Source organism: Manduca sexta, chromosome 18 (assembly GCF_014839805.1).
Source record: "Manduca sexta isolate Smith_Timp_Sample1 chromosome 18, JHU_Msex_v1.0, whole genome shotgun sequence".
Classification (NCBI taxonomy): domain Eukaryota; kingdom Metazoa; phylum Arthropoda; class Insecta; order Lepidoptera; family Sphingidae; genus Manduca; species Manduca sexta.
The window spans coordinates 13277625-13305460 of record NC_051132.1 but is presented as its reverse complement, the minus strand read 5'-3'; the positions used below and the strand labels follow the sequence as shown (position 1 = coordinate 13305460).

Below are 27836 nucleotides of genomic sequence, written 5' to 3'. Positions count from 1 at the left end.
TGCGCCAGACGTGTGGTGAAATATTAAGTCGATGCTTTTATACCATTGCATTTTATTGCACTGGGGCTGAGGATCGCTTGGGGGGCAAGGGGGGTTGTGACTTACAGTTTTCGGATTAGGTTCCGTAGTGGGCATGAATTCTTCATGTTTGAAATGTTTTGTAATGAATATACGTAGCGAGGAAATAAAAGCTAAAGAAAGAAAGTTAAGAAATTAAATCGTCATATTGTTTTCATCTATGCATCACTCATAGGTAGACTGATCGAGAATGTCTTCGCCTTTATACTTTCATGTATAGAAAGTGTAAAAATAAATAAATAGAGAAACCATACAATAAACCGAATTAGAGGTACCGAGGTTGGCTCTCTGCTCAATATCAGCCCGAACTCTAGAATTTGTCTAGATATGGCGATAGCTTCGCTCCTTCACATCATGAGACGGAACACACGGCGAAAAGTGGGTGCACGAGTGGCAACTCTGCTTACCCCTTCGCAGATAAAAAGCATGAGGGTGTATAATTAAAATAAAACAAATATAATAATAACTATTTTATTCTCACAATAAACCTACATACAAACAAATTATATAAAAACATTACTTTAGAAAGACATCTTAACAAATTGAGACGCAATATTCCAAACTACGGAAATAAAATACAATATTTGATAATGCCACAAAAGCGCATGCGTGATATTAATATAGTACTACGAATTATTCAAAGACGGGCAGTATCCGTGCAGTGACACGGCCGTGTTTTGTTTACAAACTCCGTCTACATCAAATTATTTTTACACAATTATAAAAATCAATAGCAGTGTACGTAACCTATTTTATTTATCGTTAGGGAATCATATTTGTAAAATTATAATATCTAAAACATCTAATCCGAATCAGTTTTAATAAATGATCCCAATCTTTAATTTGATCCAGAGAATAAACCGATCAAAATAAGTAATTTATAAGTATGTCACAAAAACCTTTGTTCTGATTGGTTCATTTTCCTGCTTGATAAAAAAAACTCGGTTCGTTAATTGAAAATTGCGTTAAGGTTATATTAAGTTTAATATTATGTTGTGTTTCTATCTTCCTGAGATTTTAATGGATTTGTATCAAGCCAGTTATAAACAGGAGTTAATCTTCATACTTCTGATAACTTTTAGTAGTAACCTTTTTAGCATCATCTAAGGATTTGAAATAAACGTCTTTGAGATTCCTCTTCATTGGACCGATTGTGTTTGGATCTATATTACCTCGATTCTTAGGTTTAACGAAACTCTTTGGTTGGTTATTTCTTGGATCTTGTCTTTTCACTGCTGTGGTTTGCGAGAAGCTCGCTCTGGTAGTCTTCGTGTGTTTTTTGTTAAATTTTAATACGTTTTTGATTCGTTGTTTGATTTTCCCTCTCTTTTTTATTTTGTTGCCATTGTTAGTTTTTCGTTGGATGTTTCTTTTGTATCGTATGGGATAATCTCTTTTCTGATACTGTTGATGCAAATTAAATTTTACAATAAATAGTAATAATAGTAAATTTCTTAAGAATTTACGCCGCTTTCAATAAATGATCCTATCTCTTTTCTTCATGTATTGTGAAACTGAATCAAACAATACAAAGATTTTTATTGGTATATTCGGCATCAAACCGAAGATTAAGAAGGATCGTTCATTGAAAACGGCTGTTAATGATACATTGTTAAATACTGCAACTTACATTTAGCTCATCGATCGAAACTATATACTTCTGCAAGTATTCTAACTGATTGTCTAGGTATTCCTTGATGCCAGCCATTTTAATCTGAAAGATAACATTTAAACAATACGATCAGGAATGCATTTAATACAGAAATTGCATGGAATGGTCAGGGTCTTTATTTTTAATCAATCGTGCATGCAGCATGCCGACAGACGAGCGACTTGATAGCTTTGGGTAAAAAATACTGTTTCTATACTTTTGCTACACTGTGACGATTAGCCTAAAGCATTTCGACACCATGACATCAAAACTTAAAGGCTTGAGTTGTTTTTAATATTTCATGCCTGAATAGAGAAATTAAAAAGCCTCACCATATTGTTAAGATACAATATGGAACTAAGAATTCCTCCTAGACGAATCACGACCACGGCGGCCAATCTCAACGGAGATCCTGGTCCGCAGGAGACATTATAGTGCACAAGTGTATGCGCAATACACAGGTGCACTCTCTGTACTTTAACTAACATAGTACAGTGAGTCGGCGATCCGACATGACCAAAAGGAAAACAGACACAGGACCAACGGCTTTACGTTTTTGGGGCACAAGGTATGGAACTTAATTTGTAGTGACCTATCTATCCTATTATGTATTTGTGTATTCCTTATATAAGACCATTTATGTTATCATAATATTAAAGTAGTAATAAACATTTACTCATGCAGAACGATCTTTGATCACATATCCTGAGCGCTCAACCTTGTAAAATTATTGTCAGAATATAACAGCATTACGATAAGAACTATTACCTTTTCCTCTTCGCTAAGCTCATCGTACTTAAGGATCAAGTCCTGAACAGCTCGGAGTGTGCCGAGGCAGTCGGACCTCTCCTCGGGACGGACTTCCTCCCTTTCGCTGGTGGATGGCGTGATCATATCCATGGTCAAATACCGATCGGTCGATTTGTCTGCGAACGATGCAATATCTGTGAAATTGAGTAACTAGGTACAATATGTAATTTATTTTTAAGTATGGTAAATTCTGATTAATAATTAAGTGGACAGATGGTTAGTGGTCACAGGTGACCAGAAACGCCTGTAAAATCAGAGATTGGTGGATGTATTAAGATAGAATTCAATAAGGACTAGACTAATGAGAAGTATTTTTGGACTTTAGACTATCTAATTAGCCTAACAAAATGCAAAAGCTGTTACTTCTCTTTACCTTCGTATGATTGCAACTTAACCCTAGTTAAATCTACCCATTACTGTGACAATTCTTACCATCATTGCCACTGATCTCCAAGTCACCCATAAAATCGTCTTGAAAACTTCTTTTGTAGCCTGTGTCTTGAGTTCCTTCCTGGTTGGGCCCTGTCAACCATTCTAGGAAGTCCTGAAGATCTGGAGGTAATTCTGAAAAGAAGAGTTAACTATTAGGTGACAGCCGCCTCATCGCATTAAAATTTGTGCCTCATGCTGTAAAGAAATTGTTGTTCTACAGGAGCAACCTGTGTATAGCAGGCCGCAATAATTGTGTCGACTGGCGAAGGTAATCATCTCTAGTCAATCGATACTCCATGTAGACGCTACTTCAATTACTATCAGTTGCTGTGTAATCACTTGCCGTCTCCATATAAAAAACAGCATTTGTTACTATTTTTTATAATATTTCTACTTACGAAGACATGTTTTCTGCTGCACCTGGTAATCCACGAGATCGGTCATGAGCTTCACCAGCTGCTGCATCAAGGACGTGGACGCTGCCGATTCTTTCGTATCTTCTTTTACTGACCATTTGTAAAGGGTTAATACTTCAAATTATAATATTTTGTATATGGATTAGAGGATATGTGCATCTATCTTGCCTAATTTTTAATAAGCCTTGCCCGCAAGTTCACTAGTGTTGTAAGTCCTTCCCAACAATTGCCCCATTGAGAAGTTTATCATAACATAAAATTGTTTGTGTATTCATCTAGAACCAGTGATATATACACAAGACATCAGAACAAGTCACTCCTTTGTGAAATAATTCAAATTATTTTAATATATTGTCCTTGTCGTAGCTTTTACAGAAAATACTTATTGTAATTTTAACAAGAATCACAGCATCAACGTCCACGCACGAGGTGGACAGAGATCTAATAAAAGTCGGAGCAAGTTGCTGGATGGGCGTCGCTTCCAATAGGTCGATCTGGAAATCTTTGGGGTAGGCTCACGTTTAGCAGTGGACATCCTGCTGCTGATGATGATTTATAACAGTAGTTACCTTCCAAATTTTTCACCTGCTGCACAGCCCTTGCTGCCTTCTTACAAACTTCTTTCATATTAGCATTGAGAGTTGCAAAACTTCTATCTGGTTGAAACTCATCCTATAATAATGAATGCGCGTGATCATATCCATTGATATCGAGGTTCTTTAAAACTTTTCAAGATTAGGAAGGTTTACAAACATCCTCACTTTCACATTACAATAAATTAATACTATGAAATGTACTTACGGATTCAACTAACTTAAGATCCCTTTTATAAAGTCTCCCAACACTTCTGCCTTTTCGATTGAAGTTTCTACGAAAACAATAATGCAAAAAAGGTTAAGAATGAACACAAACATAACTTTTTGCTAATCTTATTTTACTTTCACAATTCCTCACCTAAAACGTTGAGCGTTTCTTAAAATTCTCCTTTTGATCGTTCTTCTCTCGGATTTCTTGCGCATGTTATCAGTCAATCTCTTCAATTTATCTTTGAACCAAGTGCCAGGGGCCTTTGGTACTGAATGTTTGTCCCTCACAGTCTCTTCCGGTTCTACCCTAACCCCATACTCGTCGTCATAAATATCATTCCAGAATATAAGATTGGAATCATCAGCGTTTCTCTTCACTAGTGTTTTGTTTTTTAATTGTTTAACCCTAACGGTTATGGTTGTTGCTATATTTTTGTCTATTTTTAGCTGTGTAGTGTTCGCTTCTTTGGGTGTTGTAGACTTTATAGTGGTTGTTTTGTCAGATTCTGAAATATAATAAACATTGTTCATAAAATACCATTCTCGCGTTGACATTAATTGTAACTTATAAATGTAATAGGACGAAATGAACGAAAAAAAATAATAAGCTACTCTACCCACATACTGTGTATGGTTTCAACTATATATTATAGGTATATGAACTGTAAGCCCACCAACGAACCATCAGTGAGTAATTATTGCCTTTATTTTAATCGGTAAGATGCATTTGGATCTCGGGTACGTTAGCAGGAACCTATATACCGCAGAAAGTAACTTGATTGAAGCAAATATTTCGCATTACCAGTAGCTTTAGTGATTTGTTCTTTTGCTGTCGACTCCTCATCTATATTTTCTATGGTCGCATTGTCAACAGAAAGTAACATTCTAGATCTATGAACGATGTTTTCAGATATATTTGGACCGTTCATTGCTTTCGTAGTTTGGGATGTGCTGTTACTGATGGAATGATCTTTTCTTTCGATAGTTGTCGTGTTCAAGCTATTGAAAATAAAATAAATGTATATGTTTTAGAACAATAATAGTCTATAGACTAACTAAAGCGAAATTAACTGATGTGTAGTATTAAATCGTTGGATTTGTATGATTATACATATTATTATTAAAAGAGGAAAAATAGTAATGCCTCTCATAGTTATATCAGTGTGCCGCGTGCGGGGTCAGCCTGTGTATATGCGATTTCAACAGGCCGACATAATTGTGTCGACTGACAAGAGATAATCATCTCTCCTCATTATAATAGACCCCACTCCACTTACCATCAGGTGCAGTGGCGTCATTTTACCAAGTACATATAAAAATTATATAAAGATATTGTAAATGATAAAACGTTTGTTACACTTACTTGGCATTTATCTTCTGAGCAATATCAAAATCCAAGTAGTTAAACAAATTAGTGAACATCATAAAAAGGTCAATTAAATCCATTCCATCATCAGAGGGTTTAGTTGTGTTAGAATTCGTTCCGTTTAAACTTGTATTGTGTAATTCAGTACCATTTTCTACTAATTTGGAAATGTCAATATTGGTTCCACTTGATACGTTTGGTTTCGTATAAGGTGTTGAAAAAACATTAGAATTAAGAGGGTTTCCAATATTGCCTTTTTCATCGGTTAGGACTTTAAATTCTACATTACTATTGCCTTTAGTTCCATGGTTATATTTTGTTACACCATTGTTACTAATTATGTTATTCTTTTGTTTTATTAATTCATTATCCAGCAGATCGTGTTTTAATTTCACATCTCTTTTTACACACAATTTCTTAACTTCTCCGTTATAGTCACTATCAATATTTATTTTATGAAACGGGATATTTTCAAAATAATTGAATAACGTAATGCCTGTTTCACCATTATGTATTATATCGACTACTGCTTCATCAGTAATTGATTCATCATCTTCATTCTCATTTGAATAATCATCAACACCATCTATAGACTTTAACGATCTTTGGCCCTTGTGGAAACTAAACATAAACCCATCATCCTCTTCACTCTTGGGTTTCTTTTTTGAGTCGTCATCTATAACTGGCTTTTCGAATTTAGTAGGAGAGTACATGAATTCCATTTCAGATGGTGGAAGCATACTACTTCCTGGGGCATTAGGTGGCTGACAATTTTCGGGAGAAATTTTCAAATGTTTATGTAAGAGCTTTGACATTCCTAGTGGGGGGTCTTCGCGGGCTGTGGAGGGGGCGGTTGGTCGTAATTCGAACCTTATGCCTTCTGAGGGTCGAGTACCTAATAAAAATAGTAAAATTGTGCTGATTAATTGATGACGTTATCTTCTTCCATGCTACGTGATTTATACAATATCATTGAAAGATAAAGCACCAATTTACAATATCTAACAATTTAATAAAATTTTAAGGCTTATAAGATGATAATGAAAAAACGTAAAGTAGCTAGAGAGCATTAGATGGAGCCTAGCGTAAGCCATAGATAAATCCAGAGTAAAAAACCTTGATATAGAAAACTTCATTAAACTTTAACTCACGTTTCTTCAGCCTTCCAAACAGCCCGCTGCCAACAAGCGCCCCATCTGCAGACAGCTTTACTCTGTGTTCCAAGATCTTCTGATCGCCCGTTTTCTCAGTCCCTACGCCATTCCGTTTTCCATCTAGCACTCCATAATCACTGTACGCTTGAGCCATATTCACCAGTCTGTTATATTTACTGTTGAAATACTCTTCAATGTACTGAACGTCGTTCTCATCTTCGGCTTCTGAAGATGCATCTTTGGGTAGAAATATGTCTTTACCCTCTTTATTTTTAAGATACACCAGTTTGTTAGCATTGAGTGCCGCTTGCTTTATCATCGAGTTGATTTCATCAGGATATAAAGGCATTGCGCCTTTCCAATTCCGGTTACTGACGCCCGTCGGGTTCGGTACATTCTGGACTTGCGGTAGTTGAGTCAGCTCCTAAAATTTGATACAATGTAACAAATTTGAAATATTGTTTTAAAAATAAATTTGAACATGTGATCGCGGTAGATTTATCAAATATCTCTGTTGTTAATTAACTTTGATTAATTAACGGTATTTAAAAAATTATCACGTTGTCGGATCTCTAATAATGATGTATCATGACATCAATCGACAGCGCGCAGGACGATTCCTTTATTGAATCACTAATCCTTTCGTAGCTTTGATTGCGCGCTAGAGATAATATGCAATAATCTGACAGATAAATACCATTACACCATGTTTGTTGTAACATAGACTACGTAGGTCACTAAAATATCTGAGTCTGTCCAAATGTTCAGCGTTTTAAGACTATTTTTGCATATACGCAGAAGAGTCGAAACAATTGCGGTTGGATTTTGATCAGAATTGTATCTAATATAGTCACCTATTGGGAATATGAGTCTTAACATAAAGTAACAGGATATAGAACAAACTATCACTTAGTACTTTTTCCCTATTACCATTGGATGACGAGACGAGCGTGTGGCTTACTTGTTGGTAAGGGATATGACCGACCTTAAACAGTAGCAACACCATACAGAAGTTTGACTTACAAACTGCTTGGCACTTCACCGCGCTCATCATGAGACATAAGATGTTAAGCCTTGTCATGCACAGGAATCACGTAATGTTACGTCAGTACGTTGCAATTTTGCTATTTTAGTAAAATACTCACGTCCCTCTTTTTCCGATCAACACTGTTGTCCCTCTCGTCATGAGCCTCTGTGTCCTCAGCGAGGACTTCGTTCAGATCCTCGTAACCAATGCCTTCTTCGTCTTCTTCATCCACTTGCATGAGCTTACGGAAAACGTAGTTTCTTCCAAATGGAGTCGAAGGTGTAACTGAGGGCATGTCTGGACTTCTAAAAGAGTATTACTTTACTTATATATTACTCTTAGTCCTTTGTTACCTGAGTGCTTCAAATGAACGCTAATCAGATATCAAATGATATTGATATTACTGAATTATATTAAAGCGAAACTACGATTATTGTACTTACAAAATAGTTGATATGCTCAAAACGATGTCATAATTATCACTTGTTGACTTAGAACCAGTTGTTTCTTTGGGTTTGGTTACTTCCAAATTTTCTGAATCTTTTTCAAGCAATGCCGTTGTTACAAGTGGCTGTAATAACTTGCTTATTTCCTCATCACTTATCTTCTGTTCATATATCTTCTCTACATTTGGTTCCATCTTTTCCTTCACCTTGTTATGAGCACTAGTCCTATATTTATGGGGTATTGGGTGTTTGCATTTCTCTTTTTTCTTTTTCATCAGTAGATCTAGTGCGTATGGATCTCCCATGATTTCATGGAAGTTGTTGGCTATAAATTGGTCCAACATTTCGTCCAGTCTCTGTGTGTTTTTGTAAAATGGATGCTTTAGTAGAGTTTCGTGCGATTTTGAGTCTTTGGGCGCATGCGAACATTTGGGTATTTTTTTGGTTTCCGCGATAGGCATATATTGAACTAATACTTTCTTCTTTTCTATAAAATATCCTGTTGGTTCGCCATTGTTAGGATTTCTTTTATTTCGCGCGTTTTTGGTTTTACCACGTCTTAGAATATAAAATGGACGGTGTACACGACTCTTTAGAGTATTCTTTCCTTTCCCGAAGATTTCATGTTTATTTTTGTTAGCAATCTTTGTACGGTTGGTTTTCACAGATCTTTTTGATCTTTCCAATAACTTTTTCAATGATTTTTCGCTCTCATCAGTGGAAAAACTCTGGCGCTGCATGCCTTTTCTAAGCAGACGTATCTGTGCATCAGTTTCGACTAACTTTTTGAAAAAATCTGTAATAAACCTTTATTTTTATATGTTTGTTGCGTAATCAAAATAAAAAGATTAGTTTCATTGAAAAATTATGATTGTGAAAGATTATGAAATTTCAATATTATTGTTTATAATCAATTCTTGTAAGTTACTTACTTATTATGATAAAAAGTTATGCCTTAAGACCCATCTAAAACTCTTGATTTTGACCAGAAATTAACATACTAATTCAATACCTATGAAATTACATCTTCATAGACATTGAATACTATGGCTTCAAACCCAACACACAAACCCATCACAATATACGTGGATAGTTTAAACATACGTCTTTATTGATAGCTCGAACTTGTAATCCCTTATTTCTCTTACCACTGCACCACAGAATCCACTATACAACGTGATGCTATCAACATCGCACGACACATAAATTATAAATGTAAATACGGCCGCCACATTTCACCGCAGTTTTTCATCCACCAAGAAGTTGTAATTACAAATGACTAGCAATTATAAATCGTGGTACGCTGTGGTTTTAAAATTCTTCGTGGCATAACAGACTTTGAACCTGTTTGTAAACAAGAAGCTGTGGACTTGATCGAAAGATGTCTCCAAATATTGTTTTGCCTATGTGTGTTGTCCTGTCTTCCGAATTGATATCCGCAATGCCGCAGTACATTATTGTACCTATGCTTATTTCATTGATGCGACCAGTTTGTTCGCCGCTTCGATGAAAAAATTATTGCTATAAGTAGTAACGTTACCTCTCAATCGATCGTTGCTTCGGATATCTTCCATTCTCTCGGTGTCTATTACGTTTGATAGCTCAGACTTGCCGTTTTCGTCGATACTCACCTGAAAAAACAGAACTTGTTAGCTAATGTCGTATAGAGTGTGGCCCTATTACAAAATCGGCAACAGGACCTGTAGGTCCACACTTCATAATCGCTTCTACTACCCTAAGAACGCTAAGAATGCAAAATACTTGGTAATATCAAATGTTGCTTTGCTTGCTTGCTGTTTTACTTTTCAGGTATTTAAATTTCACAAGGTAATAAGCGCTTCTGATTTTATCTTATGATCTAACTATGAAATCGTGCTCGCACTTGTAATTGTTTTTTATCAGCTTAATTAATATTACTAGCGCTATGTTTCCATACCGTAAGTTAATAAACAAAGCTACAGTAATCCAAAGAGCCTGACCCGTTAATCTCTAGCGATCGTCTTTCAAGATATTCCTCTCGGATACCCCAAAACCCAACTTCTCCAATATACAGCCCACTTTCAACACAATAAAATGAATAAAACAGAACGTTTTCTTGGTGCCAAATTGCTTTGTAATTAATGTGTCCATTAGTCGGGAGGGGGTACGCTTTGGCCCCATTTCGTGTATTAACCCCAAACAATAAATATGTCTAAAGGGTTATATTTAAAAGTGCCCAGGTGTGTCGGCCCGAATAATTTCGCAGTCCATTTTACTACTTGGCTTGTAGAATATAATTTTTTGTTTCCCATTAAGCTGTACTTTACGATTACAGTTATAAGGAAGGAATAAAATTAGCTGACTGATATCCTGTTTTAAACAGTCCGGCGAAGAATAACCATGTCTTGTATGTCAACGCTCTGACTGGACCCCCATTCCATTTACCATCAGGTGCAGTAGTCATTTAACCGTACCCGTACGACTAAATAAAATTAACTAACCGTGAATTTTATAATTTCACATTAGAAATTGAAAACACATTGATTGAACAGATCGGAATAATTTTGGCGATCTTTCAAGGACATATTTAACTGATATAATATGTAGGTATCTCAAATAAAGTTTGGCATCACGGTGCAAAAAAAAATCTTAATGTAATTAATTACTGCACGTTATTATTAAAAACAAACATTAAGATGTTATCTTTCGGCGATCGATTCAATGATAAAAATACACCAATTTGCATCAATGCATATAATCGCCTTATACAGTTCTACATAAATATAACAATAATCGTATTAAGTACGTAAATAACTGATATATCTTTCTTTACATCGCTACCGGCCACTCCTTGTCTCTATACTTTGGAATTTTGGTTGCATTTGGTTGAATTTATGCACGATTATAATCTCCGCAATAGAAAAATAGCCTGTAGCATGCAGGGATATCTTCCTTCCTATTCATTAATTCATTAATATTTTTTTTAAATTACTCTCTATTTAAACCTTCAATTTAACTTACTATTACGCAATTACTTATTTTACTTGTAGTTTTCTTTTATGGCCGCATTTAGATCTTGGAACAAACTATTGTGCTATCTACAAATATTTGTGTATGGTTGGTTGACGTTTTATAGCAGGGAGGGTGAGCTAATATGTCTCATTTATAGTATGACATGTTTCTCGACATTACTGAGTCCTGTTGACAATTTTGTTAACCTTACTAACAGAGAAGACCGTGTCGAGCAGTGGTACTGGATACTGCCGTCTTAAGCAAAAAATACTCACCTATATTTTTCCCAAATTGAGTTAAATTTAACATGTCTATTTCCATATACAAATGTATGTGGAAAAGTCCTTTCTATAGCTGCAGGGTTGGACATTTAACATACACATTTTTCGCCAAAATTGACAGACCTTTACCAAATCGTTACCCCCTAGAATTTATTGACTAGAAATACAGATTTAATATGAAATCGTGCGTGTTTGAACCGTACTCGCAAATTTAGTAACATAATTTAATTTCAATAAATTAGTTGGTATACTGAGAAAGTTGAGTCGGATTGTTGACCCGAAACTTGGCGAATTAAAACTTAAACACGATACACATATTGGGCCCGACTTGTGCCTTTTGTTAAGGGAAAGTTCTTGCGAATGGACAGGAAATAGAAGTCATAGAAAAATAAACAATAAGTTGTATTATCACTTCATAATGTCTTTAAATTTGTATTATTTAAGAATAAAATACGTTATCCATTACAAGTACGTAAGATTTTTCCCGATATTGCGCTCGATGATTGATTAATGGTCATGATTCGCGTAAACATAAGAAATGTTTACGCGAATGTTAGACATTAAAATAAAACTATTCTACGAATTTTATTTTCGATTTTTTTTTATACTATATTTTTTTTTCCGACGTTTCGGAGACTTTGCAGCCTTCATGGTCACGGGGCGGGGCCTTGAAGATAACGGTAAAATAGTATTTTTTGGATGAATAGTCAATCACATTAAAATTAGAGTGTTGGCCCATTAATGTTAACATTGATATACAATGACTGTATCGATATATTCATTATAATACAGGGAAGAAACATATTAGATCAATGTGGGTTTTGTTTTCATGAGGTTTTGTGATTGGCTAAAGACCTATTCGGGCCTCGAACCCATTACTGCAACTCCTGTAAGCTAGGATCAGCAATAGCAAGTATTTTATGACACCAAGCGGTCAAGCTTGGCCAGAATTAGGGAATACTACTCTGTGTATTGTTTGCTGTAAATATGAGATTTATTATACAGAGAAACCGAGTACGCTGCCATTAACCAAAAAATACAGTATTTTTTTCGGAACTACCCCTTAACACACGCGACAATATTAAAGCGTCATTACTAACATGTGACGTTTGTAAATCACACCGTCTCTTTCACTCCCTTATAGAGGAAGAGGGACCGACTATCCTCAACGTACGTACGTATCCCTCGTGGAAAATGGATTGATATTGCAACGCTGTGAATGATTGTTCCCTCCAGCGAGGAGGGAGGAATGACGGCATCATTGAGATGTGAGGCTTAATAAGTATTTTAAAACTGGTAGAGATGCTTTGTGCTTTGTCTTATACACAGCATCAATACTTATACAAACGAGCATATTACAATAATCAGCAAAGTTTTGATTAAACTAATTAGTCTTTTAATTTACGTTTTTATTTGATTTAAAAAACACCCCTTGCTGGGCACAGGCCTCCTCTACTACTGAGAGGGATAAGGCCTTAGTCCATCACGCTGGCCTAGTGCGGATTGGTAGACTTCACACACCCTCAAAATTTATGTAAAGAACTTCTCAGGTATGCCGGTTTCCACACGATGTTTTCCTTTATCGTTAAAGCCGCATTTATTTTAAATTCTTTATTACATGAAGACGAAAAGAAAAATAAATATATTATAGAGAATAGGCTAGGAAGAAATCAAAATAGCGATTTTATCGCTATCAACGATTTTTTCCTAAAAAAACCTTTGCATAGACTTAGTTAATTGGAACTGTAGTTATTAGTATAAATTATTTTTAGTCATATGTCAATTTGTTTGTTGGTCACAAACAAATTGACATATGACTAAAAAATAATTTTAAACTCTAATAGTTCGCCTAAACGCCGATGTCATTAGACTAATGGCATTTGATTCTCATCAGTTAAGATCAGATTGTGATAACGATTGCAACTGGCGACCGACGAATGGCGCCTGTCTAATTATTTACACGTGATTCTAACGCGATAAATCAGTCAGAAACAATCATTGGATCTATCGGCAGATCTGTTTATCAAACCGTTTGAAAATAACAGAAACTTTTATCATTTTCACGTAATCAAATAAAAAGTAGTGTGACCTTTTTTATTGCTTTGAATGACGAGACGAGCTTGCCATTTGCCTGATGTTAAGCGATACGACAGTCAATAAACAGTAGAAACACCAACACCTTGAATTACAAAGTATTGTTTGGTATTACACTGCGCTCGCCATCCTGAGACATGAGATGTTCAGTCTTATTATGTCCAGTAGTTACACTGGCTACAATGTCCTTTAAACCGGAGCACAACGGTGACTACACACTGTTGGGCAGCAAAAATAGACACTGCGGTGGTACCTACCCAGACTCTCACATATGAGGGACCTACCACTACTAAAGTATTTGGTCGGCTTATACGAGTAACATTAACTTATTTTGAAACAGACAACCTAAATGCTAACTCATAAAATTTGTGTTTACAAGTTCGTTAAGGTTAATTAGATTATTGCAATACCTCGCTGCCAAACGATTAGTATCAAACGTTGCAATCAATTAATGACATCAACAATATAATACATTAATCTTATTTTTCGCAGTAATCTAAACCCGGCTGTTGGAAACGTTAAGTTATCTTGTTGTTATGCTGATGGCATTTTACATTAACAATTATTGCTCAGCAATCATCCTTCAATTCAAACATATCCCCTTTTTTATATACTTATTTTCTTTTCTCAGTGTCATATTATCGTGATGCACCTACCATGATTATCTCTGCACCACCTAGAGGTTGACTGGTAGAGAATGCCTATGGTGTTAAGTCCTCCTGTATACATTTGTATATTAAGTGCAATAAATAAATACAACGTTTGTGTCCATATCAACAATAGTTTTTTCTTCTTATATAAATTTAAAGAGATCACTTTATTCAAAATGAATAATAAATATATCTATTGCAGTTAATATGTAGAAGTGTTCTGAAGTTTTAAATTTGTTCAGCTGATACTTTTACTGGTGGTAGTATATCCACCCGGATACCTACCACCATATACAAGGTGTTAAAACCCGCCATACTGGCCCACGTAAATGTTGCACGTTCCGGGATCATCCTGTGTATATAGTCCAATAGTCCGGCATAATTGTGTCGACTGCCGAGGGGTAATCACCTCTCGTCAGTCGACATTCTATGGAAGCCCACTCCACTTACCATCGAGTGCAGTGGGGTAGTATTTATTGTGTGACACTAAACCATTCAACACATCGCGAAACTAAGGAACGTCAAAAACGCAAATGAAGTACCTCTTTAACGACGTCCATAACTCGTCACAGCGCTACTCTCCCCCTCATTTGGCTATTTACGAACTTAGAGGCGAAGGGATTTATCGCTTACTGAATTGAAACCAGTAAATAACTTCGTTCTGGAGTTGTTTTGTGATTAGGTGTAGATATTGACTATACTGGTTGGAGAATGCATGGTATATTATGCGTTGTAATATATAATGATCATAAAGTCACATGTTTTTAGTGGGTGTATATGAGTTTTGGAATCTGAGTAATAGGTTTTATGCTTGCGCTAGAGTATTAACACAAATTGTCTAAAACTGGATTCTCCAGTCGAGGTTGGCCGTAGACTTGCACATAGAATGCTTACAGAAATAGCTTAAACCTAGTTGCAACGTGTTTGAAAATTTACGCAGAATTTACTTGGTGAATTTGACTGCCTCGGTGGCGTAGTTGTATTGCATGTCCGGTACAATAGCGCTCTGAGGTCCTGGGTTCGAATCCCGGGTCGGGCAAAGTGATATTTGGGTTTTTCTGCTCAGTATCAGCCCGGAGTCTGGAATTTGTGCCCGATGTGGCGATAGGCTCGCCCCCTATCACATCATGGGACGGAACATACTTGGCGAAAAGTGGATGCCCTACTTGCGCCTCATACCCCTTCGGGGATAAAATGCGTGATGTTGTGTGTGTGTGTGTGTACTTGGTGGTGGGCAGGACCAGACAATTTTGAATAACAATAGCAGCATATTCCGTATCTTGAATCAGATTTTACGTACCTTCAGCTGTTTAAATAAAAAAAACGGATATTATCGCAGTTTTTTATACTATAATTTTCTCCCAATATTTCGAATACTTTGCAGCCTTCACGGTTACGGTGGGACTGAGGTGCTGGTCTTCCGAGGCCTCAGACCCTCTATTGTGGCCATTAATATTAAAAAACATCTGAATTTCATGCAGGCGACTGTATGCGTAGAGCAGCAGACCAGGCTCTATGGCATACCTTGGGAGAGGCATATGTCCAGCAGTGGACTGCCACGGACTGATTATGTGAATTTTTTAAATATTTACTATTACAATGTAGCCCAATACATGCATCGTAGATATCCAAGTTAGGTCTTTTTACTATACAATCGACTGGAAACATGAGCCGCTAATTAATAACTAATAAATCTATCTAAAATGACCCGGACGCAGTCACAGGAAGCAGTTAGCGTACAAGGTACAGACGGAGCGACATTACGCCGCGTTCGGGTTATTTAAAAAGCAATATGGCCGAGTATTTTCTAGAGTTCAGAATGGTTAAATAAAAGCATGTCTGGCGCGACCGAAAACTTGCTTTTTTTGCAGGTTTCATTTTAATGTTCGCTGTCTAGGAGCTGGGGACCCTCATTTTAATTTTAAATAGAAATAATATATTTATTTTGGTTAGTTATCCGATTTATGTGATATAAATATGTCCCTGCTGATGAAGAGGCCGGCATAATTGTGTCGATTGGCGAGGGTAATCATTTAACATCAGTCAACCCACCCTATTCACCTTCAGGTACAGTACGTACGCATTACTATGCCATGTAGTACATTAGAAAAAAATCAAACGCTGAATTATTTATCATTGTATAAATTCCATCAGATAAATATCTATTTTTGTCATATATTTTTTTATACAGAATCTTTTAAAGTGACAATGCAACTCTTCAATAAATGTTATTTGGAAAACCTAATCAAAACTTTAGACTGGATTTGATTAAAAGCAACGAACTTGAAAAATAAAAACAGTAACCAGAACAACAGATTGGCGACATATATAATATACACTCTTTGATTTCTTTCTTCCTCTAATAATGCTGTAAACAGATCAAAAACATTACTCCAAACCTAAAGTATCAAAATCAGCCGAGATCTTGCTACGCTCGGCCATCTCGTCTCCGCGACATGGCCGCTGATTGTCCCACTACGTGGTCCACGGCGGATACTACCGTGAATGGAGATATTTTACGTTTTCATACACCGCCAGGCGCTTTGTGCTTTGTCGCTACTTCAGGGTCTGCTGAACCTTTATCAGTTTGGACCTCGTTTTGTGTACCATCTTACACGATCACCTTTTTGCTAGTTATGTTATGTTTGTTGTTGTTTAGTCAGTAGAAATTTTGAAGTGCAGATCGATGGCTAACGGAAATTAAAACTGGCTTAAAGAAATAAAACGTATATTTCATATTTTTGTTTGCTAAAGTGAGCTATTGGACATTTAACACAGCGCATTATCAGTTCCTTTACCCAAATGCTTCGATTGTACGATTCCATTATAATAAATTATAATTTAGACACAATTATCCAAGCATCAGAAATTGCAACAATCCCGCTCTCATCAGCAAGCATAATATTGACGTATATCGTGGACTCAAAACACTCTTTTCCTCATTTCTCATATTATTGTCAATGTAAGGAATTGTGGCTAACTCCTCTCTCACTCTCATCAGCAAGAATACTGACTGCCAAATTTTACTCTTCCTCTTTCCTCATGTTATGAATGCAGTATCCCATACCCTGGTATTTCCCTCCTCCCATGAAATATAGCGTGAGGTTATACTCCGATAGGTTACAATCTTCGATCAATTGTTACAATACAAAGGCTATCTTCACAACAAAGTGTTCGCTAGTTCGTCATTGTTTGGGATCCATGTTTCATTTTCTATTCGGTGAGTTTTCTTCCTTTTTTTATAATTTCAAATACCTGCATAGATTCCGGGATATTAACCGAAACGTAGATATGTTGAGAATAGTTGTTTCTTCTTTCGTTCACATCTGATTAGTTTATGCAGCTTGTGGCATAGTTTGTTAACTCTCTGTGCATAAGGTATCAAGAAGTATCTTCATATGTTTTAATATAATTAAATAACATTGTATCTCAGTCCATTACTAACACGTTTGTATTGACATATTGGCTAACTTACAAAGCGCGCTACCATACTTCATTTTTCCGAAGTTACAGACTAAAAACTCTCAACCTCTTGAATATTATTTGAATCGCCTCAAACGGTTTCTTCCTTAACATTATCAAATGTTATATTAATGTACATTTTACAAATGATATTCAAGAGTTCAATCAACACTTCCGAACTTGTAAAATCATCGCGTTGACGCACGCAACAACACAAAATATCTCGCAGTTGCCGGCATTTTTAATCTGCCTGCCGCCCGCGGGATCTCCATTGTTCTGGACAGACAGACGGACCGGGCTTTTGTCGCTTCTTTGTATGCGCTGTGTTATTATGGTTTCGCGGGCCCCCGGTGCAAGCAGCCTGTCCTTTTGGTAATGCGTCCGCGTTCCAAGATTAGCTATTGCGTCTTCCTCGTTGATGAATTGAAATGTCTGGAGGTAACTATTTGATATTTTTAATGGACAGGGTTATGTCTGTTTTATAATTTATTTATATCCGTTTTCTGTTGATGTGATTGCTTTTTATAAATATATTATACATCCTATAATTAAAATAGGTTATATTACAACAGCTTCATGCAAATATAAAATAGCAAAACTATCGCGTTCTCACTAAGAATTTCATGTAGTCTCATAATGTCGAGTAATTCCACAGGCTATTATATCCTTTATACTGATATACAACAAAGTCTGCCAACTGCTTGACGCCAGTAATATATCCTGCACCTATTTACCCATAGGACTTTCGAATATACAAAACCTACCTAAGAACAGAAATGTAAGTATAATAGCCTAAATCATAAATTTGAAATACTTTGGAATAATAATTTAAATACAACCAGAATCTCTTAACTTTGAAATAGTTTAAATACAAGAAAGAACAAACTTGACATAACCCTATTACAGACAAATTAAAATATAAACTTCTTAAACAAAGCGGTGGCCATTTTTCTCTCGCATAGAATTTTTCTTTAGACTTGTTTTGTTTATTATAATGACGGCAAAATGAAATATTTTTCTGTCTTAGTTATTATTGACAATGAAAAAACTTGCCTCAAGAGAGACATTATCTTAAACTAGATAATGAATGAACTTTTCTTAGATAAACGATTCTATAATAGTAATTGTTGGGACATTATTGTTATGTTAAAAATATTGTACTGAGGGTATTTGTGACACCTTTTTCTATAATAACACTAAGCGTTTGACAGACCGAGGGGCTCAATGGACTTGTTTCCAGACCCGCAATAAATAAATTAAAAAAAAAAAATAGACAGATGGAGGCGGTTAGCAATTGGTTAAGTCGGTTATTGACAGCTGTATCCACATATTTCTTAAAGACGGTACGCTTAATCGTATCGATTGGTTGATTGGTGTTATATTTGTGAGTCTTTTTATTTTCATCAAAATATAAGTTACTATTATATTATTTAGTACTATAAAGATGAAATTTGGATATTATTAAACTAAATTGCTACGCGCCGCTAACCCAGGCGATGACATCGGGCGTTTCCGGAAATATTCGGCTGCGCTGGCAAACTAGAAGCAATAATACCCTGCGAATATTCTATACTCTGGTTCTATGTAGAAAAAATATAGTTTAAAATTGTATTTTGTAATTATTGCGAATGTAATTACTAATGTTGTAAAAAGAGTATTTTATTGTTTCACAAAATGTTTGGATGTAAAATATTAGTTTCTCATCGTGACCAAGGCAATGTTTAGGGGAATCGTTCTATCTTAACAAAGTAAATCATAAATAATTCATTTTTATTGCTTTGAATGGCACAATGTTAAGCGATACGACCGCCCATAAACAGTTGAAACACCAACACCTTGAATTACAAAATATTTTAGTATTCCACTGCGCTTGTTATCCTAAGACATAAGATGTTAAGTCTTATTATGTCCAGTAGTTAAACTGTTCTACAAACCGGGACACAATAATGACTATTGCTTGGCGGTGGAAATAGACATAGCGGTGATACCTATCCAGGCGGTACTCACATAAGAGGGACCTACCACCACCCATTACCAATACAAATCACCTTTTAACCTCTATCATTGTCCCAACCATTCCCACATAAAAATCAATAAAAATCAGACATATTACTCCCAACAAACCATATTTACTTATAAAAATACAAAGAATATTCACCTAACCGCGTCGCTAAAGACAAATCACTTAGGGCCCGCCAAGAGACTCACATAATACGGGGCCTTAAGTCCCGTGTCGTATGATGTACAGCCCCTAACTGTACAGGGTGATCCGAAAACTTTTAAAATTATTTACAGCGCCCAGGGGACGCGGATTTTTCTGTTTGAGTATGTTTTATTGCTGTGAAATTATTGCCATTTGGGAATTAAATATGGCCGTGTTTTTGTTTTTGTTTTGAGGAGACAAAGGAAGTTTAGAATGCTCTGAATTTATTAAATTAAATATTCCAATAACGTCTTTGTTAATATTATATCTGTAACCGTAAACTAGATTTTAAAGAGCAGCCACTGAGATTATTCTTGTGTGACGAAATTGGTTTCCAAAGTAAAAAATAAATTAGCATAAAATTTAATGGATTTACTAAAATTGTTTTTTTATATATAATACGTAACTCTACTGCGTGTACTTTGCGGCGATGCTCCATAACTAAGTATTTAATATATAAGATTAACTATATTCTTTTAAAACAATACGCTGTAATATATTTTTTCATTTCAGAGAGGGAAAAGCAACCATATTGCCTGTTAATGAGTGATCATCGCCTTAAACATCTGCAAATTGTCTAATGGCTGATATGTAACAGTCTCAATTCAAATCTCGAAATCTGAAAATACCCAATTTTACTGGTGGTAGGTTTCTCATATGTGAGAGTCCGCCTGGGTAGGTACCACCGCAATGTCTCTTCCTGCCGCCAAGCAGCAGTGCGTAGTCACTGTTGTGTTCCAGTTTGAAAAAAATTGTAGCCAGTGTAACTACTGGACATAATGAGACTTAACATCTCATGTCTCAGGATGGCGAGCGCAGTGGAATACCAAACAATACTTTGTAATTCAAGATGTTGGATGGTGTTTCTACTGTTTATGGGCGGTCGTAACGCTTACCTTAAATCAGGCGAACGGCAATCTCGTCTAGACACTCAAAAAAATAAAAAAATACCGAGTACAGAACACCCTGTACCTTCCGTGTCGCATTCGATCGACCAGTTGCACCTAAGGAAATAATACGTCGTTATTTATCGTCTCTGTTCCGTACAAAACGTTTCATAATTAGTACGCGGAATCCTAATTTATTTGCGAGCTATTTTATTCACAAGTTTGTCATGTTTATTCATAGAGAAAATTTTACTATTATTGTAATGTTTGTTTTGACATATATTCTTATATTGTTGTGGAAGTTTATAACTTAATAGACCAACGGGTATAGATAAAATTAGATTTAGCGGCTGCTTAAGTCCTTTTCTGTATGAAGGCAATATTTAATAAAAATGCAATGAAAATTATATTTAAACGAAAACATTTCTGCAAATGGAGTTAAGAGTAAAATTAAATATTAATAATTTATGACATACAAAAGAAAACTGGAGGATCATGAACATTAGATTCGGATTCACTTGCTCTTCACTTTAATGAATAAGTGGACCTTGAAAGAAAAGAATTGAGACAAAAGGGTATATTTTCAAAATGTCGACTCAACTCCTAAACGCATGAAAGAACAAACTTAGTTGACGTCGGTTTTGGTACAATCACAGTCGAGCCGCCACCACAACCATCGCTACAACACAAACACCATTGTCAACATAAAAAACTGGCAGCGGGCTGTCAAAGCGGATGATTACTCGACGGCGCGGGTGGCACATCTCTGGCGGCCCCGCGAGGGACGAGTCGTGATGCACCGCGCAATACATCAGCGGAACGAACGGCGGGACAACGCCAGTTACGGATAAAGGGAAGTAATGGGTTCCCGTCGGAACGGTGAGGGGTTGTGAGGGGTCAAAGTATTGGCCTAAATAATACTTTATTTAAATTGAAAATTACGACTAAGCTATGATATTGGAGGTAGATCTTTCAATCATGCGAGTCCGCCTGGGTAGGTACCACCGCTATGTCTATTTCTGCCGCCAAGCAGCGGTGTGTAGTCACTGTTGTGTTCCAGTTTGAAGGACATTGTAGTGTATCTACTGGACATAGTAAGCCTTAAATTCTCATGTCTCACGATGGCGAGCACAGTGGAATACCAAAAAATACTACCGCACATAAACAGTTTCTACTGTTTATCGATCCGTCTCTGTCTGATCCGAAAACGCGTTACATTACATAGCCTACTATTGCTAAATGCTCTTGTGTACGGTAGTTGCTATCGTGGCGTATATAATTGTCATTAACAACAATATAAAAATATCTCAACAAGGAGCCAATTCCCCTCACGTTGAGTGTAGGAACAGCGGACCGGCTCGTCCCGTCCAATCCTATACTTTGTGCTAAAGGGACAATACATCCCTTACTACTGATTGTCGAATCATTATCGCGGGCACAGTCCATTAATTAAAAGCTTTTTGTATAACGTTACGAGAAGACGTGAGATTTTTTAATTAAAAATATGCTTAGATAAAAATATGCTTTAGATTCGAAAAGATAATTTATTAATTACTAACTTTATTTAACTATTGTTTGTATTCTTAAAATATTTTATGAAGTCTTGTCATCATGACTCTAATTTGAGAAACGGATATTTATATATTAAAAACTAAAGACTAATTAATAACTTTACCTATTGTAAGTAATGTAGATAAATGATATTATCAAAAATAAAGAGTTTAAGTTTCTATATGTATGTTGGATATACATTGTAATATCTAAAGACATTGTTGCAATTTTTTTTTTACTAAAAGAAATCTACATTTAATATTTTACTTAATAATAGACTTTAACACCTCATCATAAAAACCATATTCATTAAACGAAAAAAGAAACTCTACATTCGAAAACCAACAGTACAGGCCAACAAAACCATATTGATAAAAATCACAGTGGATATAGTTTAAGAACGCGCCCCCGAGCGGAGTCCTGCGGGTGCCGTTACACCACGTTATAGGATTCCAGGTGTTACAAGCCTTATGAGATTTTACTGCCGCCTCGCGATAGCGTGAAGATAGAACTATATCAGTATTTCTTAAATGCGATACATATATTTATAGTATGCATTTTATGTTTATTATTATTTTTTTATCTGATGCCTGCATTTAATATTTATAAGTCATTAATATATTGTATTATTTATATAAGCTGTTGTATTTGCTCACAGCAACAATTTTTTTTAATGCACCTACCGTGATTATCTCTGTTCCACCCTAAGGTTGACTGGGAAAGAATGCCTATGGTGTTAAGTCCGCCTATGTACAATTTTTGTATATGAAGTGCAAATAAATAAATAAATAACTCCCCTTTGTGGGTGCTGGAGGGTTTCTAGAGGGCGGTAGAGTCTAGAAGATATTTGGGAGCAATGAAGAGACGTCAATCCTACCCAAATCTGATCACTAATTTGGCGGAAAAGGCGTGACAATCAAATATGTAAGCTGGATTTTATATTAATAAAAAAGAAGTTTCGACTTAAATATAAAACTTATAACAATAGTTATATTGAAAATAAAGTAATTTTAAGAGGCGTTAGATAATAATTGCTTGAAGCCATCAGCAGATAAAATGCAGAACCTTAATTATAGTCATCCAGAGTCAGTAGTGTTCTCCGGTATCAGAGATTCAGAATGCTATTAAAATGCTGGCATAAATTTAACAAGAGACATAATCGGCATCAATACCTGTTAAATTTCAATTAGGGCATAGGTTTAAGGAACACAATCTAGTCATAATGTAATTTAGTGCTTAGGTATTGTTTATAATGATTGTGTTCTGTGTTATGCCTTAAGTTAAATAAAAAAATATTTTTTGTCCACACAATGTTCCTCATTATATGCAGCGCTAGACTAACATGTGCAAACATTGCATACAGTACCGTCACTTTAATTACAAAAAAAAAGTTAGACCTACATCTTTCGAATTCAAACTGGTCTTGTATAGTGACCAGTAATGGTGAGGGTGAAATTTTCTAAAAGGGGACCGGACACAACTTACGAGTACTAATAATATGCATAAATGCTGCTGCCTATATTGTTTCTTCTCTGCATCCCCGGTTGACTGGTAGAGAATGCCTTAGTTTAGTCCGCCTTTATACATCAATAATTATATATAGAAGTGTGTAAAATAAATAAATAACTGCGGCGTGGAAATCGATCTTATGTTAATTTGATTTTACATACATTACGAAAGGGAAGCAGAAATCGGGTTATACGTACCTTCACCACTGGTGAGCGAGCTCCTATAAGATACTGTAAGATTTAAATTTCAAACCGGACGTGTTAAATCAAAGTGTACTCACCATATCGTTGTAACCGGCTTGACCAAAATCTGTAAACAATATTATAACACATTTCTATTGTTATTTTAATAATAATTTACAATGAACGGTCATTGTTTATAATCGGTTTTGAAACCTTAATTTGGCCGAAGTAAAACAAAAATTCCTTCAACTGTGGGTCTAAAGAGAAGCATAAAGCGTAAAGAGCGAAATCTGTGACTGACTTCAGAGCAGTGTACCATTCAACGGTGGGTCTCAAGAGTAGCCTTAAGAGCAGAGGGCGAGATTTGTGACTGATTTCAGAGCAATTATAAAGACTTGTGATAATTATTAATACCTGTTCTAGAAAGTGATCCCTGACCTTCCAGATTCTTCCAAACGGAGTTGTCCCATTCGCGCCTAGAAATAAAATTAATGTAAGTGCCTAATATTTTGTGTGGACATGCGGCTATCGAGTTGGCCAGTTTATTCTAATAATAAAAAATTCTTTTATCCCCGAAGGAGTACGTAGTGCACTCACTTTTCACCGTTTGTATACCGTCCCATGGTAGGTCATGGTAGGTCCCATATTATCATAAGGGACGAGTGTATCGCTATGTCGAATTATAATTCCAGACGCAAGAAGTATCTGATAATATAGTTTTAAGAAGTCTTAAAACTATATTATCAGATACTAAAATCTTTCAAATTCTTCTTTGTCCTTATGTAAAAATTGTTATACATTTTGGAAATAAACAGCAGATTCCCACTAACTTCTCCCTAGAATCTCCTTTCTTCAAGTCTTTCTTCTTCTCGTTGAGGGCGTCCATCTTCCTTCTCAGCCTGTCGCTCTCCAGCATGCCTGGCACAGGAGTGACGGCGGCTATGGTGGGCACACTCCTGAACACCAGCAGGAACGCCACCACCACCGATACCGCGAAGATCAGCAAAAGACATCCCACGCAGAAATATTCTGAACCGCCTAGTCTTTTCAACCTGGTGAGAGAAATAGTAGGTGAAAGGTAGCAGAATTCATATTTTGAAATTTTATGAAATCTCCATTGCCTTGGGTTGTTATGTTCTCGCATTCATACCCGTGCTCTGCACTAATTTGTGTGGATTGTGACAAGATTATCCGGGTGTCCAGAGAGAATTGATGCAGGCGGTTTAAATCCTGAGTCAAATAATTTCTGCAACATCTTTGGAATAAGCAACACGACTCTCTTACACCTACCCTATATCAGACTTGAATGAAAGCAGATGGAACAATATCTCTATTCATACTTTGGTATTCAATAGTACTCACACGCAAGAGACGCATGAGCGCGTGTCGCGGTTGGATGTCTTCGGGTCTCCCTGTAAAATTTACATGTTGTATTTTAATACTGGTAAGTGCAGTTCAGTGATAAAAGCAAGTGTAGGAGAAGATGCTTTCTCTACATTGATTATTGACAGAAGTATTCCAGCTCGATTTGCGGATAAACTCCAGTTGACTCCGGAAGCTAGTCGCCAAAACGAATCACTATGAATTACGTCCATAATTTGACGCACAGTCGCTATTCAGTTTGATGCAAAAGTATTTACCACATATTGTTGAAGTAGGAGTGAGTGAGTTAGTAAGTAATAATATTTTGTCTAGAAAGTAAGAAAGAAGGTTTTTTATTGCTGATGCAAACAATTACATGTTTAAGTAACAAATAATTACAGTTTACTACAGTACAGACTACAGCCTAATCAATACGGCATTACTTACAATCAATGATGGACCCAGGTGACATACAAACGTTATCTAAACCAAAGTTAATAATATTTAATAAGCAGGTACAACCAGATGTAATTTTACGTAAAATTCATACTCACCCAAAACCACCAACTCTCTTTTCTATCGCTTTGAAAAGGCTGTAAAAAAATAAAAATCAATTGACAAAGGTGGTTATAAAATAAAGAGCATCAGAAATTCATGGACGTACGATGGTAGCTCTACTGGTATGTTTTTATTGATGTAGCTAACTCCTGTATTTCTCTTAGAATTTATTGAAGTAAAACTAGTTTACGAATTTTATCGCGGTTTTTTATGTTATAATTTTCTCCCGACGTTCCGAAGACTTAGCAGTCTTCATGGTCATGGAGGGGACTGAGTTCTAGAACTTAACTCATCGCTAACTATAAATGTAATAATTTAGGAAACTGTCTAAAATCTAAATATATGACAAATTTTATTAATATCTATTCAGTTGTTCGTTTTTACTTTGAACAAATATCATCAGCTTTAACCTTTGAAAAAATAATTGTGTTTTCTATTATAAGTAGAAAGAGAACCAGACTAGGTTGCTCACTATATATGCGTTATGACGTACCGTACTCCGCGGCCTGCACTGTTCATACTCCAAGTTCCTCGTCTCTTGGGTCTTATACGACACAGTTTTTTTCGAACGTTCTGAACTGCTTGACTCGCTTTTCTGGAAGACGTAATGGGATGAATAAATTCGCAATGTTTGACTCTTGGACTGATATTAACAGACTATCAATAGCTGGTGGTAGAATATAGCAGTACAACGGGCTCACTTTGCCGAGCACCTAACGAAGTTACTCTAATTTGTCATGTCCTTTTTATTCGAATTCCAGATAACAACGGAAATCGTACCACGCAAACAGTACAACTACACCACCCAGGCAGGCAGAGAACATTTTGATTATTTTTATAATTATTGATTTAGATCTATTTAATATTACACGTGATACAGACCAATGAAGATTAAGTATTAAGAAGCGATACACACATGGCTTACTTTCGGTTTTGATGTAGAATAGTGTCTCTTCTTCCTGTCTTCATGATGTTCCTTGAGGAGGGTGGTTTTTTCGGGATCCCTGAAGTGAAACAAACCCTAAATATCTGTCATAGTTTCCATACATGTCATAGTTTATCTACATATAGAGCGTATTACCGCCTAATATACTTACAAAACACAGAAAAACAAAGGCGCGTTTTCGATAAAAATAAATTCGATGACCTTTTGGAGAAATAAATAATTTAAAGCATCTACGATACCCGTATTACACTTCACAGAATCAGTTACTAATTAATAGAGGTAGGTAGAGACAGTACACTTTCTTTATTAATGCTTATATTACTTTCAATTAGTCTAATTATTGTCTCCTTATTACTACACTTACTTATCACGTTGTATAATATCTTTGAATATTTTCAACATTGGCGACTGTGTTTCCTGGTCCGTTTTTCTTCCATTGCTGTAATCAAGAACAATTCTTATAATAAACAAAGTAATTTAATAAGTTTACATCTGACAGGTATTAAACAAAATTTAGCCTTGTTACATGGGATTTTATCCTCTTAAACATTTTATACAGTAGTGTCTAGTTTTGCCTCCAAGCGACTACTGTACACTAGTCCGCGTGCCCATAGCCTCTAGCAATGCTATTTCAATTACTACTGCATTCAATGCATTGTATTTACTGAGAGGTCCCATAAGGCCCAGAAGGTTTCCATCTTCTTTAAACTTGACAAAATGCTGCTTACCTAATATTAGACGAAGCGGTATCATCTACTGACTTTCTCAAGAGACCGTTCGGTGATGCTGGCTTTCAATTAATTGTTTCATGGGCTAAAGACTACAGTTAAAGAAATAGGAACAATAATAAAATCTAGATACCTTTTTTTACTCATTCCCATAATTTGTTGATGACATATTACAATGCTTGTCTAAAATATTTGTTTTGTCGTTTCTTTTATATTGTTGACGCGTGGCAGATTTTATATTGACAA

At 35.9% G+C, this 27836-nt stretch overlaps 1 protein-coding gene across 3 annotated transcripts; it reads right to left on the bottom strand.

Annotated features, from left to right (window-relative positions):
* Positions 1-535: 535 nt before the first annotated feature.
* LOC115444532 lies at positions 536-27836 on the bottom strand. 3 transcript variants are annotated; one of them, XM_030170338.2, is made up of 23 exons: positions 27724-27836; positions 27227-27301; positions 26833-26920; positions 26410-26511; positions 25913-25951; positions 25359-25408; positions 24827-25048; positions 24411-24472; positions 24095-24123; positions 9727-9817; positions 8184-8982; positions 7859-8045; positions 6711-7137; positions 5557-6454; positions 4996-5192; positions 4342-4699; positions 4189-4255; positions 3957-4059; positions 3370-3477; positions 2972-3103; positions 2498-2673; positions 1709-1792; positions 536-1482 (listed from the first exon to the last, which is right to left on the bottom strand). In XM_030170338.2, exons 1-23 carry the CDS (start codon positions 27741-27743, stop codon positions 1132-1134), a joined length of 4665 nt encoding a protein of 1554 aa, XP_030026198.1. In that variant the 5' UTR covers positions 27744-27836; the 3' UTR covers positions 536-1131. The 3 variants fall into 3 exon arrangements, with proteins under 3 accessions (XP_030026198.1, XP_030026200.1, XP_030026199.1); XM_030170340.2 differs by having other exon boundaries at positions 2498-2655; XM_030170339.2 differs by having other exon boundaries at positions 26842-26920.

What these genes read in the sequence shown, in the direction of transcription:
- LOC115444532 (XM_030170338.2), bottom strand. Translation starts at nt 27,743, where the DNA reads ATGGGAATGAGTAAAAAAAG. An exon ending in GTTTGGAAGGCTGAAGAAAC is followed by an intron (nt 6,455 to 6,710) that starts GTGAGTTAAAGT and finishes TATTTTTATTAG; the next exon opens with GTACTCGACCCTCAGAAGGC. An exon ending in GGAGATCAGTGGCAATGATG is followed by an intron (nt 2,674 to 2,971) that starts GTAAGAATTGTC and finishes TCAATTTCACAG; the next exon opens with ATATTGCATCGTTCGCAGAC.